The following is a 21401-nucleotide window of genomic DNA, read 5'->3' on the forward strand; positions in this document are numbered from 1 at the left end:
GAGTTTGTGTTTTTGGCCCTCTTGAGCGCTGTCAGGACCTGCTCCCTGTTAGTAGTTGGGGAGGGTTATGGTAGTAGGGATTTCATAGCGGAAGGCAGGGGGAGAGTTGGGGGTTGACGTTTAAGCTGAATTTGTCAGCCAGCAAATTTGGTGCGTCACTGTGCTCACTGCAGGTGGTATCATTGACCACCAGTTCAGCACACTGCTCTGTGCTGCCTTTGAGGTTTTGGACATAGCTGTAGAAGTCCTTATGGTTGTCTTTAGTCTGTGAGGCTATCTTGACCTTGTAGTTGGCCTTGTTGGACTTGATTGGTTCTCTTACTTTCCGATTTTGTTTTATCAGAGAGCTCCTATCATAATGGGAGTTGCTCTTCCTGATTTTAGCTATGGCTTTTTTCCGTTTGTTATATACTCTATTAAGGCTAGGATTCCACCGGTGTGGCTTGTTTTTAAAGTTTATTTTGGGCTTGCTTCTAGTAGGTACAGCAGCCTCTATACAGCCATTTACTTGGTTGCACAGGGTTCTGTGAGCAATTTTGCATAGGTTGCTGTGAACTCAGGTCTATGTTCGGCTACCGAATAGGAGTAAATGTGAACTACAAAACATTGCTGATTGTCCCGTTCAAAGTTTTTCTTTCGAAGTAGAACATCAACAAAAAAAATGTACATTGAATGCCCATAGTCTGCCAATATCGCACGCACAACCAACCAATCCCCTCTAATTATATATATATATATATATATATATGTGTGTGTGTGTGTGTGTGTGTGTGTATCTATCTATATATATATATATATATATATATATATATATATATATATATATATAGACACACATGCATATATTATATACACACACACACACACACACACCAACTCTAAGATTGCACTGCAGTGGGGAAAAGGGAAAATTTAAAAGGTTTCCCTTCACTTACCTTATGTATTGGGTTACTTCCTGGTTGTTGACCAACTATGACCATTCAATGTAGTTTTTTTTTTAATGCTGTTCAGTTTCGCTGATTGCCCTGTTCAAAGTTTTTCTTTTGGTGTTTTGAGGTTCTCGTCTGTTACAATGCAGTAGCTGAACATAGACACTTGAACTCTGGATTGGAAGTGGCACTGAATATTTAGAAACTATCAATTAATTGGATGTAGTTTGATTTAGAATAATTCCTGACTGTTACAGGGTTTGCTGTCAGTACCAGGTCCAGTATGTTTTGAACCTTTGGTGGATGTGTGAACTATCTGGTCAAGGGTATTTGTGTTCAAGTCCAGGAGTTGTCATGCCTGCAAGTTTGAGGCAGTGTACGTTTTCCAGTCTATAGCGGGTAGTTAGTCTGCCATGAATAAGGCGCCTGGCTTAATAACAAGCGTCTCCAGCAGGTCTAGATACAAGCTTTGGGATTCTTGGGACATAGAGGGTGACCTATAGTTTGCTAGCATATGGTATGGGACTTTGTCTATGGTAACTTGCACATGGATGAATCCAGGGCATCTTCCTGTTTAACCAGCCTAGAGTTTCATTTGTTGCTAATGTTGATCGAGACTCCATCTTTTGTCCATGTCTGTGACGTTGATGGTCTAAATGTGTGGAACACACTGAAGCCTTGCACTGCTGGAGTACTTTCTGCTGATTTAAATCATGTCTTTGTAGTGGCAAGTATGTCTATATTCTTCAGAGTGAGGAGAGCTTGTAGAGTGTGGAGTTTCGTCTTTAGTCTCCTAGCTTTGAGCAGTAACATAATTAGAATTTTGGTGGTTTTATTTGCTATGTTAGGTTTGTCAGTTTGACATTGTGTAAAAAGGTACTAAGGGGTGGTTAAAGTTTTTGCCATTATTCGGAAACCCAGGGGAGACAGGTGCGGCCATCCTTTGCAAACCAGTGTGGTTTGTTAGCTATGCCCTCCCACCCATGCTGACAAATATAGAATGGTCTTGGAAAGGCACCAGAAACTAAGCCAATTATTAAAGTCAGTCATTTTTGTTCATACTGTGGAATGATACTTGGGGTAGGCCATATGCTGCTCAGTGCAAGACACACATACCTGCCGGAGCCAAATATTCAGAAAGATTAATATTATCTCTCATGTAGTCAAGGGAAGTATGTTTCAGGCCATTAATGCCCACACAGACTATGATAGAATCATACTGGTACATGTGGTATTAAGTGACTTAAGTGTGTACATAACTTAGCGGACCCTGGCTGTAGATAAGCAAGTAGCCATTATCTTCTCCTTGTGCAGTCTGGTGAGTGGAACATTTATGTGTTGTACAATAGAGTCCCTTATGACAAGAGTCCTGGGTAGTGTGTTTGCTGAGTTTGGTTTCTTTTGCCTTTGAGGAAGAATCTAAGTCCTCCAGATTCAAGAATTGTAGTGATTGTGGCCATAATTTTCTCCCCAAGACTCCCAAGACATGTGCATGGTGTGTCTTGGGGTGGGCCATTTGGATAGCTGTTGTTCTAATTATAAAAATATCAGCTCTTACCATGTTTTACAAGAGGAAGAAACTCCTGTTAAAAGGGCTTCTCTTCTAAACAGTGGGTAAGGAAAAGGAGGGGGCCCCCAGATAGGAATTCATCCAAGATCTCCTAACCCAAGAAAAAGAAAAGAGAAGGGCTGAAGAATTGGATGACCCTATTCTTGAGACAATATCCCCATTTAAAGTACCCGGGAGATCCATTTCTCCTTCCCACCCAGTAATGTCATCTGTGACTACCCTGGTATGGTCATCTTCCCCTCCTTGACAGGAGTCACCTGGTATAACTGACTGTACTGTAAAGAGAAGAGTTGGGGACTTCTCCTTGGAGCACAAGCTTTCAAAATTTCTTATCTCCAGACCTGTATCAGCTTCATTCCTACAGGTCCTTTCATATCCCAACACCCTTGTATTGGAAACTGTTGATGTCAGCTTTTGTAAAGGCTCAGCTTCTGTATGGTGGTGTGTGTCCCCTCCATCCCTAGGGTGGCTTAAGAGAGACCCCTCACCACATTTTCTGCTATTTCTCTTCTGGTCTCCATTTTTATAGGTTCAAAGGTACCCTACTAATCTATCAGTCTGCATACCATGAAGTCTAGCTGATAGCCAGAGGTCAGAATCAAACCCTGTACTTTGTTGCTATGTTGTAGAGACCTTAACCGTTATGCAATTTAATTGCCAGTAGTGTTGAAATTCGCAATGAAGTCTGTACCAATTCCATCAACTTCTACTGTTACCTTTTCTTCCATACTGGTGTCCTTTGTTGCTGGTTTCTTCCTTGCAGACCTTGTGGCCACTTGTGCAAGTAAGCTCAGCATCAAGTGCCCTTTACCACCTCTGGCCCTTATACTGCTGAGGCCATTATCGGTGCTGAAGTTCTCTGTGTCAAAATCTTCTTAGGTGACTTCAGCTCCAGAACCTTCAGTCCTGATTATCAGTGTTCCCTCAACAGTACATAATCGACCTGGTCATTGCCAAGAACTTCGGGCCTAAATACTTCAGCTGCCTTGTTGATGCAGGGGAGGCCTTAATTAAGCTCTTCGCAGGGATGGGTACAGGCTCCACAGATTCCACCCTAAGACACCATTGATGTTGGATCCTTTGACAGTTCATTGATGTTCCTTCAGGACAGTGGACCTCATAGGTCCAAATTGCTGATATCTGGGGCATCATCTTCCAAGGAGAGTTCAGATGATTCTCCTGCCTGCTCCTCAAGGAAGAGGTGGTATAAGAGTAGGCACATGGACTCAACTTCAATCTTCCTACCCAGGTACAGATCTCAACAAAGTAGAAGATAATCTGAAATCCCCTCGTGATGATGCCACATTTAAAGAGCTCTAGGAGATTATGAATTGGAAGGAATCCTGGCACGTAGACCCCACCTCCCTGAAGGAAGAGATTTTGCAGGAGGCCTATAAGTTCTGTGGATGTTGTGTGTTCCAAAGTGTAGAAGGAGCTGGATGTAGCTCAGCCAATACCTTGCAAACCGGATAGAGTGCTGCTGACTCCCAAATATAAGAAGGAAGAAGAGCCCTGTTGTGGTTTTGATAGTGTTGGCTGCTGCCAACAAGCAAGATGTGTCTGAGGATGCCCAAGCTGTCCATACTCCAAACAGGGAGTCTGCTGGCCATGCATTTGATCCATAATATGATGAATGGAGCAGCTGAAGTGTCAAGTTCAGGTGTTTCAATGAGGAGGCCATCATGGCTGCCCCTCACAGGTTTTGCAGACTACTTCAAGATAGTATTCATCTTTGCTGCATTTTACAAAACCTCCTTGTATGGGCAGAAGAAGAGAATCTGCAGTGTGAGCAAGATGGTAACGTGCTCACTGTTGTTAGCCTGAAGTTTTTTGCACAACCGTGGTTCTCTCAAAGGAATCAAAAAGGTGTCACAAACGTGTGGTACTGCAAGTCCCAGCAGACTCGGAACAGACAACTGTTTGACAGGAGTTCTCATGGTAGAGGGAATTTCCAATCTAGCCACCCCAGAGGCAAAGGTGATTTGAACCAATAGGGTACAGGGGATCCTTTCAAGGATCTCAGAAGTATGAGTCCTGAAAGGCTGCCTGACTCTCCCACTCTGTAGGCAGTCAGGACAATATTACCAATCACAAGTGGATAAGGGAAATTTTATCCAGAGGCGACATGCCCAAAAGCCTGCCCTAATATTCCCCAGCAGTTCTACCATGACAGAGGAGGGCAGCTCTGAGGAGGAAATAAATATGAATCTTCAGAAAAGAATGATATGAGAGGCCCCACTAGTGGAGGGAGGATCTGGCTTCTACTCCAGTTTCTTCTTGGTGACTAAAAAGACAACAGGACTTCAGACCCATCCTCTACTAAATCAAGGCTTGAAGTAGTCGTTCTGGATGATCCTCATGCAGTTTGTACAGTTGTGCTTGTCTGCAGCAGACGGATATGCTCTTTACATCTCCAAGATACATACCCACACATCAAAATAGTGCAAACATCAGAGATTCCTGTCCTGCCAGGTGGAAGCCGGTCATTAGCAGTTTCAAGACCTACCATTTGGACTTGCCACACCCACCCACCCCACCAGTGTTTACCAAATTCTTGGTTCCCATTGTGGCTTACATGCGACTACTCACAGTAAAGATTTTTTTCTTGCCTAGACTATTGGCTAATGGTGGCCCCCACTACAGAAAAACATCTCACAGCATGAGAGTCATGTCCAGTCTGGTCTTCATAGGTTCATAGGAGTTTACTAAACTAATGACTAAAGGTCTCTTATAAGTTTAGCCAATATTACCTGATATATGGTCCCTAGGTGCAAGAGGGTGTCATAGGTTTATGCCTATGCTTTGCATATTTTACAGATTGCCCCTGTCCATAAGGGACATAGGCACTACCCCAGGAGTGTGTTTGCGATTCCCCATCCATTGATCCAATTTGTGTTTGAAGAGGGTCAGGGAAGGGCTATGCTTAATGTGCATAGGAAGCCTGTTCCAAAGCAGGGGTAAGCTCTGTGATGCATATTTGTCTCTCCAGCATATGTTGTTAGAGTTGCAGACCAGGTTTAGAGCCCTAGATTGGTTGACCCTCATGCTGTTTGTCTTGCGGATATGTAATAGATCCATCAGGGCTAGATTCGTGACTGCCTTGTAGGTTAAGCATAGGTCACCCCTTAATAGTGTGTAGGGGACAAAGTAAAGGGATACGACTTTTAGTCTGTCTGCATAAGACATGTTTACACCGTAGTTTTTCTTTGTGAGGAAACTCTGAGGTCGCTTCAGCTGTTGTAAGTGCCTAGTTGGGTGCATCCCTTTTGGCGCATTGCACTTGATTATTGGTCTAATGAGGACTGATTACAATGGGATTATAACTTCCTTGGATCTGGATGCCATACCTTTACTTATAAGATAGGCCACAAAGAAAGACTTTCTCATCACTGTGGACTCTCAGTGGTCAAAGTTCAGGCTACTCTCTATATGTGTGCCTAGATCTCTCACCTCTGAGTCTACTCTTAAGGCTTTGCTATTAATGTAATTTGCAGGGGTGTTTGACTTCTCAACGGGTATGATTATACATTTATTCACATTTACTTTTAGGCCACCAAGCGTTAGTCTCATCTAGACCTTCCTGAAAGATGTCTACATCGATGGGGGATTCAGCGATTGTCCTCATCTTGCAATCGCCTGGAAACTTTGTCATCTAGTGGCCTTCCACATTAGCCTTGACTGTAGAGAAGTATATTCCAAACAGGAGCAGTCCCAGCACTAAGCCCTGTGGCACCCTCACTTGCAAATGGCCTCTTGCTGGATCTGGATTCACTTGCTTTAACCGCATGTGTTCTGTCAGTGAGCCTGTTTGACTGCCCATCTGGTGACATAGGGATTTATGCCCAGTTTTGAGAGTATTTATAATACTTGAGTGGAGAACTGTGCCAAATGCCTTGGCCAGGTCTGGGCAGGTTTGCAGTGTTTTACCCTCATCCATGGCCCTAGTGAATCTGAGAAGTCCACCTGACTGTTCTATGTTATTTATCAGGTTCATGATTCTTTTCATGGCCTTGCCTATAAGACTAGTCAAAATTATGGGTCTGTAATTTCCTGAGTTAGTTGATGGCCCCCTTTTATGCAAAGGGATGACTGTTGCTGTCCTCTTCTCTACTGGTATAAAGCCAGACTGAAGGCTCTGGTTAAACAGAAATCCTAGTGGGCCTGATCTGTCCTGATTCAAGCTGTCTTAGGCATCCTGGTATATTGTCGAGACTCATTGAAGCCATGATTTTAGCTTTAGAGAGGGAAGTGGCAGCCTGTTCTTTAGTGATAACAGGTGGAGGGTACTTCCTGGGGGATAACTGGGCATGATGGGGTGGTAACATTTGAGCTGAGTTTATTGGTCAGCAGATTTGCTGTATGCTTTGGCTGAGTATAGGTGATGCCGTCTACACTTAATTCCGCATATTGTTGGGTGTTACCCTTAAGATTGCAGACATAACTGAGGAATGTCTTATGGGTTATCCTTGGCTTGGGAGGCTATTTGCCACAAAATCTGCTTTTGAATACTCAACTAGTTCCCTAATTTGCTTGTTTAGCCTAATCAGGGATTTCTTTTTTTGCTCTGTTATGCACATTCCCTCTTACTTCTTGACAGGATTTTCTTCTTTTGTTGTACAACATATTAATACCAGGGGTCTACCAGGGTGGCTTGTTTTTGTGGTTTGACCTAGGCTCTTTTGGTCTGGTACTGACATTTTTATGCAGTTGCTTATATGGCAGCACAAGGCTTTTGTGTACACATACGCATGGTCTTCTGTGTTTTCTGGGTTTGGAGGAGCTTGGAAACAAGCCATGCCATCACTTAATAAGAGGTAGTTTGCCCTAGAGAAGTTCTTAAAGAGTTTTGGGTTAGGTCAGGGCTCTAGTTTTATTTTTATTTCAAGGGAGACCACTTTGTGATCTGTTCTAACCAGTGAGGACATCACACTTTGGGGGAGGGGTGTAGCACTCCCATATTTGAGTACCAGGTCTAGGATATTTGTACCCCTAGTGGGAGTGCATGCTAGCTGCACCAGGGCATTTGAGTTTAAAAATTCAAGAAATCTTTGAGCCTGCATGTTAGTGGTCGTGTATACTTCACAGTTAATGAAAGGGTAGTTAAAATCACCCTTGACTATGGTATTGGGCTAGATGGTGAGTGATACAAATAACATTCAGGTATGATGTATGGGTTTCCTGGTTCATGGTGGGGGAATTGAAGCTTTTAAGAATATGGTCATGGACTTTTCCTGGAGTTAGTTTGATATGGAGTAGCTCTAGCATGTCATATTGTTTGACCAGTTTTGAGTTTTGCTTGTCATTTATGTATGTGAGAGTCTAGCCTTCAGTGTCAGTGTGTAACACCTTTAGTTATTTCATGTTCAGTGGGTGGTCAGAATGTCAAAGGTCAAATATCAAAGGTTTTATAGCTGTGAACTGCTGGGAGTGCTTTCTGTGACATTGAACCATGTTTCAATAACTGCACAGGTGGTAGCATTCTCCAGGGTGAGGAGAGCTTCCAGGGAATGCAGTTTCTTGTTGAGAGACCTAGGATTGAACAGTAACATTTTTTGTTTGTCCTGAGTAGATTTTACAATGCTGCAAGGTTTGTCTGTTTGGCAATGCCTAAAAAGGCACTCTAGGGGTGGATAATGTTTTGGCTGAAAGCCTAGTGGTGACAGGTGAATACCATCCCTGGCAAATCAGCGTGGCCTGTCAGCCATGTTCTCCCAGGCTGAGAAGTATTGGTCCCCTTTAGAATAACACCAGTAAATAAGCCAATGGTTAGTCAGTGATTTTCTGTTGGCATTGTGGTGTCATTCCTGAAGATGTCAGAATGCTGCTGAGTGCTAGGCTCATACGTGCCTGTGACACTCATTCTGAGAGCTCAATTGTGTCCCTCTTCGTATAGTCCAGGGTGGTATATCTTAGGTCATCTATGCCCAAATGGACTGTGACCGAGTCATACTGGTACTGGAAGGGACCTGAGTGCTTGCATGATCTGGTGGATCCTGGCCCCTGACCGCGAACCAACTATGACCTTCTTATCTAGCCTGGTAAGTGGGACACCTTTCTGTCTCAGAATGCAATCTCCTATGACCAGAATATTGGGTTGTGGGGTGTTTTGCCTTATGGGCTTGGTAGTTGAGAACACAGTGAGATGTGGTTTTACAGTGGCGGTTAATGTACATTGCCTCAGGATGCTCATGTTCGCCAAGCTAGATGCAGATAGCAGAAAAGTGTTTATCCATAGCTGCAGATCCTAATGTGTACTTTGCAAGGCATAGGTATGGAGGATGCTTGGAACTGGACGAGGGATGGATGCTTATTTGCTGTAATCTACACCTAACCAATTCATCGTTAGGGGACGATCTTCTTTAAGTTTATTAATAGCTGAGAAGTGAGTAGAAGGTCAACCTGTTTTACAGGTAGCCACTTAGCTTTTTCAGTATTTTTGCAGTGGAGTTTATTTCTTGGGGAAAGCGTCATGAACCTACTTGTGGCATTTGAGGTGGATGTTTTACTTAGCCATAATGTTAATTATTTCAGTGCTGTTGACAAATTTTGCATAGTTAGTATAAATACTACCTCAGGTCTCTCCTGAAAATAAGGTGTGCTTGAAGATATTAACCAGGTCATGAAAAGTTAACAGTAGTAGTAGTAAAATAATTCTTAATGTTAAAGATAAGAGTTCTTAGAACAAATTGCATTGTGTAACTATTGTTATTTCAGAGTTCCATCTGAAGCCGTTGCCTCCTTTTATGTGTATTTTACTTGTTACTACTACTACTACCTTGATTACAGAGGTTGCAGTCATCTTATATAAAGAAAGCACTGAGTTGCCTTGGAAGAAAAGTAATTTCTATTTTTTTTCTACTTGTATTGTAATAAACATCACAAAAACTCTCAAACTGTATAGTTTGTAATTGTTTTCTTGGTAGAAAGAACTCCACATTAAAGAGATTTGCTTCCTTTCATTCAGAGGTTTGGCAGCATCTATGGTTGTTGCTTACGGTGCACACTTTAGTGATGTAGTATTCTTGTGTACTCCATCTAGAGATGATACTAGGTTTGGCACAGCTTGTCATCTGGAGCACATTCTTTAATTAAGGTCTTGTTTTCCTCCTGCATGATTCTGAGCTAAATATATAGCTAAACTTATGTTTAGTAGCCTAGTTATCAGAAGTGGAGTATTACTTGTCATAGTATTTCTATGAGGCATTGTTTTGATGTTGCTCTTCCAGTATCCTTACATATGTTTTCTTTTTCATTTTGAGAGACAGTATTTACCTGAAAAGAGGATTGTTTATTTTAAGTCTAAACATTTTAGCGCAAAAAAAAAAAAAAAAAATAGACTGGGGTAAGGGGCCCTCATGTTGTAAAGGCAGCAGAATCCACGCCTGAGTTCTAGCCGAGTCTTGTATATACAGTACAGATTTTTCTTGTAAGTTAAAGAGCATTTGACAGTTAGCAGACTTGTGTTCATGCAGAGTGCATGGTAGCATTTTTATCTGTAAAATGTTATGCACTCTTACAGCATTATTGCTTCTTGTGTGTCATCAACTTGTTGACCTAATTGCAAATGTGTGCAGCAGTTCTGTATTACAGAATGATTGGGGCATGCAATGATCTATTCATTGTGTATTCAACACATTGATTCAGTCTGACAACTTAAATGTGTGGATGCTATCTTGTTTAATAGTTGCGGTTATGCAGCAAGAGCGAGCTAATCTCCAAGAGTTCAGAGATACTGAGCATGTTCCAGCAGGTTCACCGCAAACCAATGGCTTCATTTGTCACTACACCTGTCCCACCAGACTTTACAAGGTAAGAAAGCAGCAAGCCAATATTTTAAATAGTACATTTCACCCAGTAAAAATGTTTATGTAACTTACAGAATGTTACAGTATACAAAGTCAATGAAGTTAATGACCATTATAAAACTTGGCTACTCTTGTTGAAGCTACATTTGGCTTGTGCTGATGTCACTTATTTAACATGACGTAAAATATGAGTCATTTACTTACAAGTCATGATTTATTTGGTTAAATAAAATGAGAATTCAGTAATGTGAACTTGAGACAGTGCCGTCTTTCACCACGTGTGCACGCGCACACACACACGTCCGGCAGAATATTCAATGTATTGGTATTGTATTCTGTAATAAACTTTCCTTTGATCCCAGGAAAATTGGAATGCAATGAGAAATCTGTTCAGGCACTAAATGCTAAGACTCTAGTTCCATTTATGTGCAGTTAGGAGTCCCCTATTTGGATGAGATTTTAAAATGAGATCCCATCAGTTTGAGCTTGTGATAGTTCAGATAAATGTTACTAACTCATTGTACTTATCAGAACAAGACTAGGATATTTTTTAAGATGTACAATAAATTATTCCTGAAACTTCACAGTTTGTAAGATCATAGGAGGGTAATAGGCTAACGGCCATAGAGCCTTTTTAAGCTTAGCCATTCATGCCCCGATTGTTTTCCAAATTTCAATACTCAAGGACCAGAACAACTTTGATACAAAGGATCCATAGGAGGTTACTAGGCTAACTGTTAATTGTAATGTATTCTTCAACAATCCATATCCCAGTATTACAAGCATTCTCTCACTCTTAACTCCTGTTATATATTACCCATTCCTGTTTTCCATTTTGCTTGCAGTTATCCCTTCAGTTTTCCTAACCGGATCTTCTAAATGTTCATCATATTGATCATTACTGTAGTAGCCTTAGCTGTATGTGCTATAGCCTGAAAAGGATGTAATAGTGCTCAGCTTCCATGCACCCAAACTCAGGCAGCTCAAGCTGAGCTGAATAAAAGGAAAGTTTGAGTACAAAGCTCTTCTCAAAGCTTTACTGTCGCTGAAGAAAATGCTTTTGTGGATTGATGTAAGCTTGTGTTGTTCCTTTGCTGGGCAGATAAGGTTCCATTTTCTTATTTGTGCTGCTGTTTTATTACTTTCCTGTTCAGGAAAGTTTTTTAAAAGTTAGGAGTGTTGAGTTTTAATGGACTGTCACAAGACTGTAATGTCCTTCTCAATCGAGTGCTTGTTTTTCCTGTCAGTTTAAAAGTGGTGTAAAGTAACTGAAAACATTTTTTCTTTGGAGAAATTGTGTTTATTTTACTTTTTGGGGAACATAGTGTTTTAAAATACTTTTTATTGTGTTTTTCTGTCAAAACACTAAGTTTTGTAGACCGGTTGTGTTAACCAGTATTTGCTGATTGTCTTCCACTGGGAAAACAGCACCATTTTCACCTTGACCACGGGACAAACTACTTGTCCCCACAGTTGGTTCTCCTTCCAGAATCAAAAGGAAAAAAATTAAACAAAGCCTTTGTCACCACAGCAGTTTGCCTCAGCCGCAGATCGGTCACTCTGGTGTGGCCATTTGTTGTACCTCTGACCACTGTTCTTTTACCCTGGATCCCTCTGGTATAGCACCTACAGCCACTGTGGACTGGGGAAATAGCAACATTCTGTAGGCTGTGTGGGGGGGAAGGGTCCCCAAAGTGAGCAAGGAAGAGAGCCACTCTTGTCAGCCGTGGAAGAGGGAACAGGGAAGGTTTCCCTGTTGTGTCAGAATGCTGTGCACATCCCTGGAGAAGCTGTTGCTGTCATTAGTGACATGGTTAGCATTGTTTTTATGTCAAAATAAACAGAAAACCAAGCATGTATCTAGTCCACCTTAAATATGTTTGGATAAGTGTAGTTTACTGGGTCTAGCTCATGGTTTAATTCAGGTTATTGATCCTTCTTGTAAAGTAATTTCTGGTAAAAGAAAGAGGGATGCTTCTTTTCCTGAAGAGATTCAGTGTTCTGAATTTGAACTGGAGGATGCAGGGATGGATACAGTTATTTTCCCCTCTGATTTCTGATTCAGACTTAGAGTAGATGGCAATTTCTGATTCTCCATGTGGGGGGGTTCTTTTTTTCTGAGATTATTGCTAGAATGAGCCAGTGTTTCATTGGGAGAACATATTTCACATGTTTTTTCATTGGTTAAATTGTTTCCAGAGTGATACTAAGTACACAGTGAATTTCTAGGCCTTTGTCTTTTTCTGAAAATATTTCAATCCTGCATAAACTATAGCACTGCTCGTGATTCCCTGCTGGTTGAGGAAAGTAAACCTATATTTGTTTGTCTGTGAGTGATAAACCTTCTTTCTGTTTTACCTGCACCATTTTGTTTTCTGTTTTAAGAAATCTGCTTGGCCTGATGTTTTTGTTCTGTGTGAGAGAGAGAGAGACTCAAAGGAAAACTCCACCTTCTCCTACAGTTTAACTCAACTTTTAGGGTGCTTTTCTCCCAGTAGTATGATTCTAGTACTGTGTAGGTGCCTGAAATATCCTTGTACTTTGTAAAACTTTTATTTTCCTCCATTTGCTATCAAAGGAAGGGAAAGCCCCCCCCCACACTTATTTAAGCTTAACTTCCCGCATAAGTTGCAGAGGAATTTGTTTAGACTTGCATGACATACCACAGACATGGAGAAATTTGTAGTCAGGAGCTCAGCTGCTGTAAACAAGATGGAGAGGTGTAAAATTGTTTTCCATTGTCTTTATTGCAGAGAGGAAGAGAACTTAGACTGATTCAATGCTGCTTCCAGCATAGTCATGCATTTCTTAGCAAAACAGCACAATTAGATCAGTCAGTGGTTCAAAGGCAGTTGTCACCACTTTTGACAAATTTACATAAGCAGCATTATAGTATTGAAATGCTAAGCTTTAAACTTTAAATATCTGTTTATACTATTTAAGATGAATAGTTTCAAAGATGTCTGTGACATTTAGAGAAAAGTCAGAACATATTTTTTTTATAATTCTTGTAAAGTATCAGCACATTTAGCAAAGTGTAGAGGGTGGGGCTTTCAATTCATCTTGCACTACAAAAAGATACTTTGAACAGAGGCTTGCAATTTAGCAACTGTTTCAGTTGCAGCTGTATAATACCTCAGTGTACTATAAAACAAGCCCTGAGAGAGACACACAAATGAGGGCCATTCAAGAAATAAAAGAAGCAGTCCTGTTACAGAAGGTATGTAAGATGACAGTAACAGACACTAATTTCATTGTATATCAGTGGCATGGGGATACACCACTTCTTCCTTTTGTCTAGCATGACTCATATAAAGCAGACTTGAAATGGATTATAGGAAAGAGGCTTGAAGAAAAATAAGATCACATTAATATGTCGAGCCCCATTGACATCCATTTTGCAAAAAATATTAAAATTCGATACTTAGCAATCAGAGTGATTCTAAGGTGTTAGGATAACTCAGAAAACAGAGATAGTGAAAAAATACATTGTTTTAGTTCTAAGATGAAGTTTTCCTTTAAATTAGCTAGACTGCGCATTTCACATGTTTTTTCATTGGTTAAATTGTTTTATGAGTGATACTTACAGTGAATTCCTGGGCCTTTGTCTTTTTCTGAAAAGATTTTAAGCCTGCATAAACTGAAGCACTGCCGATGCTTCCCTGCTAATTTTTCCCATCCTCCTCTTCTCCCCATCATTAGTCTGCTTTTTAAACCTGGTGATTTTAAACAACCCACCTGTACTGTAACTTGAGCTTAATAAGCTCCTCTTTTTCTACAGCACTGTTGATATATTGAATTATTTATTTGCCTTTCCTTGTGCTTGTATTGAAAAAGTGCATGCTGCCTCTCATTATCTGTTTTACTGATTTACTTGCTCTGAATTCATTATCTAGCTAGCTGTTTGTTAAAGTAGTGTATTTTTGCACTCTAGCAAGGACTTTACTTTTACATCAAGAGGTCAGTGGATTTTCTATCTAGTGCAGTGGGAGGAAGCCTCGTCTGTTTAGGTTGGGGAAGCACTTGAGATTCCTGTGTGTAGTTTTATTTGGCTAAATGGCTTGTTAATCAGCTTATCTTGTTTTGTAGTGCCTTTATAAATTCTGTACAGTTGAGTGGCTATTACTCATTTATATAAAGTGCAATACTTTTATTGAATGATCACATTTTTATAAGCTGTCTAAAGTACACTGCTGTATCTGTATCTTTGTTTGTGGTAGTATTTCACTCGGGACACTCCTTTACTGTATTTTACATTTAGGAGGACTGGATTATTCATCTAGTGGAAGTATGTGCTTACCTGGTCTCTCTGAGCTGGGAAGCACACAAAAGGACTTTTTGCACTTCTTATGTACCGCTACTGTACTTTAACAGTTTAAAAAAAAATTATATATATATATATATATATATATATATATATATATATATATATATATTGTCTGCTGCTGCTTTAAGTGGTTAATCGCACTGTAGTACATTGTATCTGTTAGTTGTAGGGCTGTTGTAGTTAGTTTTTGAGGTCTTGTTATACTTGGGCTCCAAACCAGCTATTCTACATTAAGAAGGTGTATTTCTCCACCATTGTGGCAAAAGTGTGCTTATCTAACCTGTCTGAATTGGGGATTGCTGGTGGAAGACTTATTGTGTGCTTTCCTAATTGGTAGTTAGCTTAAAACGTGTTTCTTCTTTACTCATGTTTAAGCCTCATGTTTGCATAGTGCTGCTCTTCGTGCAATGGTGGTTAGCAGTGCCTTTTGTAGGCATAAAAACCTAGAAGCACAGCTTTTCCCTTATGAGCTGTCAGTGAAACCTATCCAAGCTTTGCTGCTGCTCTAGGAACAACTCAGTTGTGCACTGAGCAGCATTGCCTTATTGATCAACCTTAGTCTACACAAAGTATAGGTCTCTCATAGTCTCAGTACTGCCTGCACGGTCCTGTCAAATTAACCCATTTTCTTCCTTAATAAAGTACACAGTAAGAGCCTGCTGTCATAGATGGGTAGTTTCCCATCATCTCAATGGCTGTCCTGATAGACATGGACATTCTGAGGCAATGTAGCAATCGTCTTATGTATACTGACAACCACTTACTCCTGAAGCAAATAAATACTTTGTGAAAGATGTAGTCACACTATGAAATTGGAGGCAAGACTCTCATATAAGGACAGACTGAATGCCAAACTGGTTGTCAGCACACACACACTTCCCACATTAAATAAGGACATGACACATGAACCCACATATGCGGAGGTACTCTCCAGTAACTTTCCAAAAGATCAGAGGCCTTCCAAACGAAAACCTCTTACACACACAATGCAAAAAAAAAAAAAAACATAACGAACACACACATTAGTGTCTTACCAAATAACCCTTAAGTCTTAACACCACAAAACCTAATGCATTGGTCATAGGTGACTCCATTGTGAGACGCATGGATGTTCCCCTCACCAGGCTGGATAAGGAATGGTTGGTTAGCTGCCTGTCAGATGCCAGGATCCATCAAGTCACTCAACAGCAAGTACCGGTATGACTGTCATAGTCCATTTGGGGGTGAATAACTTGAGACTTACCTCACTGGACTATATGAACAGCAACATGACTGAGCTCTCAGATTGTGTGTCACAGGCAGGAATAAGCCTAGCCTTAAGCAGCATTATACCTTCTCCAGGGATGATGCCACAATATAAACAAAAAAAAAGAATGACTTTAACAATTGGCTTAGTTTCTGGTGTCAGTCCAAGGAGATCCACTATCCATCAGTCTGGAAAGACATGGTTGACAGGCCACACTGATTTGCCAGAGAGGATCTGCACCTGTCTCCTGTAGACTTTCAGATACATGCATTAGCTACCTCATTTGTGCCTTATTTTAAGAGGTGTCAGAATAACTAACCTCCCAACATAATAAAATCTTCCCAACATAATAAAATCTTCTCTAGATAAACTGAAGGTACTGCTGCTTAATGCTAGGAGTCTAAAGAAACTGCAGTCCTTAGAAGCACTCCTCACTTTAGAAGATGCTGATGTCTGTGCAGAGTTAACAAGACATGGTTCAAAGGCATGGAAAACACCCTGGCCGTGCAGGGCTACAATGCCTTTTATACGTTCAGACCATACACTGAGCATAAAAGAACCAAAGGAGGAGGTGTATCCATCTTCATTAAGGATAAGTACACCTCAAGACAGGTCAAACAGTATGTCTCTCTTGAGCTATTCCATGTCCAATTATGTATAGCAGAAGCCCCCTATTACATCATAGCTAGCTATAGGTCCCCCGCCATGAACCAGGAAAAGCATACTGCATACCTGTACTTACTGGAGTGACTTGCCATACAGTCCAACACATTTCTCATGGGTGATTTTAATTATACTACCATCCACTGGGAGACATACATGATCACAAACACGCTGGCTCAAAGGTGCTTGGACTTTGTCAGTGCAAATGCTCTGGAACAGCTAGTCAACACAGCCACAAGAGGCTGAAATGTCCTAGACATAGTACTCACTAACATGGGGGAGCATTGTACCCCCCCCCGTGATGTCCTCCCTGGTAAGATCAGACCATAACTCAGTCTCGTTCAATATAATTGTAAGACCAGATACCCAATCAAGCTGAAAAATGCTTAAGAATTTTTCAAAGATAAATTATCTCCTACTAAGTGATGGCATAAAATGTTTCAAAGCCTCCTCAAATGCAGATAGCATGGAATGCTATGCGGAGGTGTACACCAGTGTCCTGTGTAACCAGTTAAGCAGTTATATAGAATTGGCTGTACCTGAGTGGATTAAAACCAGGTCTTGCCGAAAAAACAAACCACCTTGGTGGATCCCTAGTATAAATGGGCTATACAACAAAAGAAAAAAATAATGTCCAAGAACAAGAGGGAACTGGGACAGCAGAGGAAGAAATCCCTCAGTAGCTTAAATAAACAATTAGAGATCTTGTCAAATCCTTCAAAGCTAAATATGAAGCAAAAGTAGCCTCCTAGCTAAGGATAATCGCAAGGTATTTTTTAACTACGTCCAAAATCTAAAAGGGAATGCACACCTATGGGCTGAACTGGTGTGGATAGCAGCACTCATACACAACCAGAGGTAACAGCCAACCTGCTAGCTGACAGACTTGTAGAAAACGTCACCCCACCCCCCACCCCCCCGTCATCCTCCAAAGTATAACTGCCACCATTCCTCAGCTTATTATCTCAATGGAGCAAGTCATCTTGGCACTCTCCAAGGCCAAAAGTACAGCATCAGTGAGACAGACAACATCCGAGGTTACCTTTTAAACAAAAAACATATGATCTAGCAGACCCACTTGGATCCCTGTTTAAAAACACCCTGAGAATTGGCTATGTTATGGTGGAATGGAGGACAGCAACAGTAATACCTCTGCACAGAGGGATACCATCAGTCGACCTTGAGAATTATAGGCCCATATTCTTGACTAGCCTCATCTGCAAGGCCCATGGAAGGAATCATTATGGACCTTATTAACAAGGACATAGGTAAACTCCAAACTCTGGACCCAACCCAATTCGGATTCATTAAAGGTAGGTCGTGCCTGTTAAACATGGTTGACTTCTTCGAGAAAGTCACCAAGGCCCTGGATGAAGGAAAAAACATGTGTACTTCCTATCTTGACCTAGCCTTGACATTTTTCATAATTCCCCACTCTGGTATTGCAGACAAACTCTCCCAATTAGGAATTAACCCCTATAGTACCAGATGTGTAACCAACTGGCTAATAGGATACACACTGTCAAAGTGAGTGACTTCATCTCTAACAAAAGACCAGTCACCAGTGGTGTACCACGGGTTCTTTGCTGGGCCCCTTACTGTTTGGAATTTATTTCTCAGACGTCCAGAGAAATTTGGATGGCATGTGGCTAACCAAGTTCCCTGATTGCGAACAATCGAGTCCCCCAACAAGGTTAATATACTGTGACAGGGTTAACGCAGACAAATGATTTGTGCCAAAGCCACGGATTAAAGCTAAATGCAAAAAATGCATTATTATTCCCTTTGTGAAAGCTGACATCCATGCTAATTACATTACAGATAGCACCCCCTAAGTGTAGATCCAGTGGTATGTGATCTGAGTACTCAGATTGATAGTAATCTGAACTCTGACCACCATGTATCCACAGAAATAAGAAATCCTTTTGTGTGGCACATCTTATAAGTAAAGACATAGCATCTAGACTAAGGATATTATAATTCTGTTGTACTCGGCCCTCATCAGACTAATAATTGAGTACAGTGTTCCCTTTTGCATGCATCTCACCAGATTACCTACAACATTTGGAGAGACCATAGAGGTTTCTCACCAAAAAATTACAGGCTGTACAAAACAAGTCTTAAGTGGGAGGACTGAAAGCCCTGGCTCCTACAGGTTGCTAAGGGGTGACCTGTGCCTAGCGTACAGGACAGTCACTTACAATGCTACAGATTTGTAAATCAAACTGCAGGAGGGTCACTTGCCCAGGGATCTTAGCCCAGCCTCAGACATGAACAGGTCATGCTGGAGAGATAGATACAATCCCCAGAGATTGCCACTTCTCTTGAACAAGCTTCTAATTCCCATGAAACAGAGCCCCACCCTAACCATCTTCAAACTCAGCCTTGATCAATGGATGAGTGACCACAAATTCAGTCCTGGGGTGATGATGTCCTTCCTGGGCAGAGAAAGTCGGTATTAACTACCATAGACCCTTATCTCTGAAAACTTCACTCAACTAATCCCTAACATTTGTGGCAACTCTGGATAGATATGGCTAGGTTTGTAAGGGCACTAGGGCCGTAAGCCTAGTAACCTCCTATGAACCCAAGAACACTGAGGTTTTTTAGTCTCTCAGAGAACACTAGGAGTTGTTACAGAAGCTTTTTCCGTATCCTACATCCATTCCTCCTGTTCTGTATGCTTTAGAGGATGTGCGTATTAATGTCTGCAATTGTACTGATAGCCAGCTGTCTGTAAAAAGACAGATAGAATGTATTAAGTTCCTCAGGCTTTTAAATTTTTATACGCTATTCCCAAACCTGATCCAGCAGCTGTAGCTGATCTCACTACTGTTAAGCACTTGGTCAATTCCAATTATACTCTTTCTGATAAGGGCAGGAAAATTATTGATGGGTATGGCTAAAAAGTGTATACTTCTGTAACTTTGAATCTGATGTTGTTGGTCATCATTTATTCTTGATGTATGGGACTCTGTTCCAACTCTCGGAACCAGATCAGCCATTATAGCAGCTCGCGTGTACCAAAAACTCTTGAGCTAAGTCACTACCCAGAATGCCCCTCTCTCAATTACCTCTGATCTCGTTTGCCACTCTTCTTCTAAGGACTTGTCTGACGAACTCTGAGAGTTTTTTCTAGTTGAAATTTTCTGAACCTTTTTTCTTCCACCCAGTTAACTTCACTTGTATTTCACCTTTGCTAACTCTTCTTGTCACCTCAATGTTCTTGACTACCATCGTTGGTAGTTTTTCCTGTTAAATTGTAGTTGCTTTCTTTATCCAGCTTTTACCTTGTGGTATTTGTCCTACCATCATTGGTAGTGCTGTCCATTTTACTCCTACCTCTTGTAGTTCTGGCCTACCATTGTTGGTAGCCCTTCTCTCTCTCTTTCTCTTCTTCTGTCTGCATGTATTTCTAGTGTGAGTGCCTTCTGCCATTGATTTCCTTCTTATCAATTCACATGGTAGATAAGAGTAAAGGTACAACTGGCTTTAAATAATGTTTTGGTTGTGGAAGAAAAATACTCAGTTCTGATGGGAATTCATCTTGCGTTTACTGCATGGGCCCACCGCATTTACAATAAGAATATGATATCTGTCAAGCATTTAGACACTGGGCTCTCGTAAAGAGGAAAAATACGCTTATTTTAAAAGGTCTGATTAAAACTTCTTTTATGAGGCTTTGTCCATTCAGCTTAGGACTTCAAAATCGGATGCATCTTCATCTTCCTCTTCCTCCAAGACTGAGCATACAAAGGAGGAGTCTGTCTGAGTCGGTGTCCCTTTTGGCCCTGGCACATAACAGATCTAAATTTTTGGCTCCCAAACCTACTCCAGAACCGAAGCTGACCACCAAAACATCTGTGGAACCCTCCTGTTTGGTTCTGGTTGTAGTAACAAGCTCTACACTTCAGGTTTCGGTGTCGTCCACCTCTGTGCAGACTATTCATGTCACCTCTCCTTCCTCGGTGCCAGTTATGGTGCTTGACAGTATTATTGGAACTGGTTCCTTTCATGGTACTGCCAGCACTGTTAGAGCCACAATGCTTTTCTGCTGCCAGAACGAAGTATTCCACCCTCAACAGATCCCTTTGTGGGACAAATTCCAAGCCCCTTTTTAGAGAGGCCAGAATTCCTTTCAGCCTTTTCTGTCCATTCCTCTAGGAGTCTGACAGAAGTAGACATCATGTGGTGAATCAGCTCCTTCTTTCAGGTCATGGAGAGGGCCTTGGCCTCTGCAGGTTCTCAGCTGGTTACTTCCTCATCAGAGCATTTTCCCAGGATTCCCAATGGTCCAGAGCTTCCACCAACCTCCATGCCAGGACAGCAAGCATTGAAGCTGCAGGGCACCCCTGTACAGGGCCTTACCTCTTCTGAGTCCTCCACAGAATTTCCCACTGAGGAGGTGCCCAAGAAGAGGTCTTGTAAGAGGAAACACCATGATTCCTCAGATGAATCTGTCACAGAGGACACAGACTTCGATAAGTGGGAGGGTTCTCCCTGGTCACCTCCAGAAGACTTCTCCTTTGGAGACATTCTTGAAATACTAAAGCAGAGGATTGGCTAGAAACCCCAAGACCCATCCTCAGAGCAGTCTGTGTGCTTGTAAGCTTTCGGTGCCCACCAGTCTACCTCTTGAGTGACCCTGCCTGCTGACAATCTTAAGTTGATCACACAGCAGGCATGGAAGGGCCCTGATTCCATAGAGCCAATCCCCCGGAGGCCAGATAAAATCCTTTCCGCTCTAGAGGACCATCAGCATGGGGCAAAGGTTCAGTGGTAGATGCCATGCTGGTTGCGGGAGCCACTAAGAGGGAACTAGCAGAAGAGAGTTCCACTGTTCATCTCCATAACTGAGAGT

At 41.5% G+C, this 21401-nt stretch overlaps 1 protein-coding gene across 2 annotated transcripts in view; it reads left to right on the forward strand.

Annotated features, from left to right (window-relative positions):
- TRIM37 (tripartite motif containing 37) overlaps positions 1-21401 on the forward strand; it is a 2575817-nt gene that overhangs the window by 573851 nt on the left and 1980565 nt on the right. For both annotated transcript variants that reach the window (XM_044054277.1, XM_044054276.1), the window contains exon 10: positions 10184-10308. In XM_044054277.1, coding sequence (XP_043910212.1) covers positions 10184-10308 — 125 coding nt within the window. The remainder of the gene's footprint in view (positions 1-10183; positions 10309-21401) is intronic.

Source organism: Protopterus annectens, chromosome 13.part0 (genome assembly GCF_019279795.1).
Source record: "Protopterus annectens isolate FY-2018-M chromosome 13.part0, PAN1.0, whole genome shotgun sequence".
Lineage (NCBI taxonomy): Eukaryota > Metazoa > Chordata > Ceratodontiformes > Protopteridae > Protopterus > Protopterus annectens.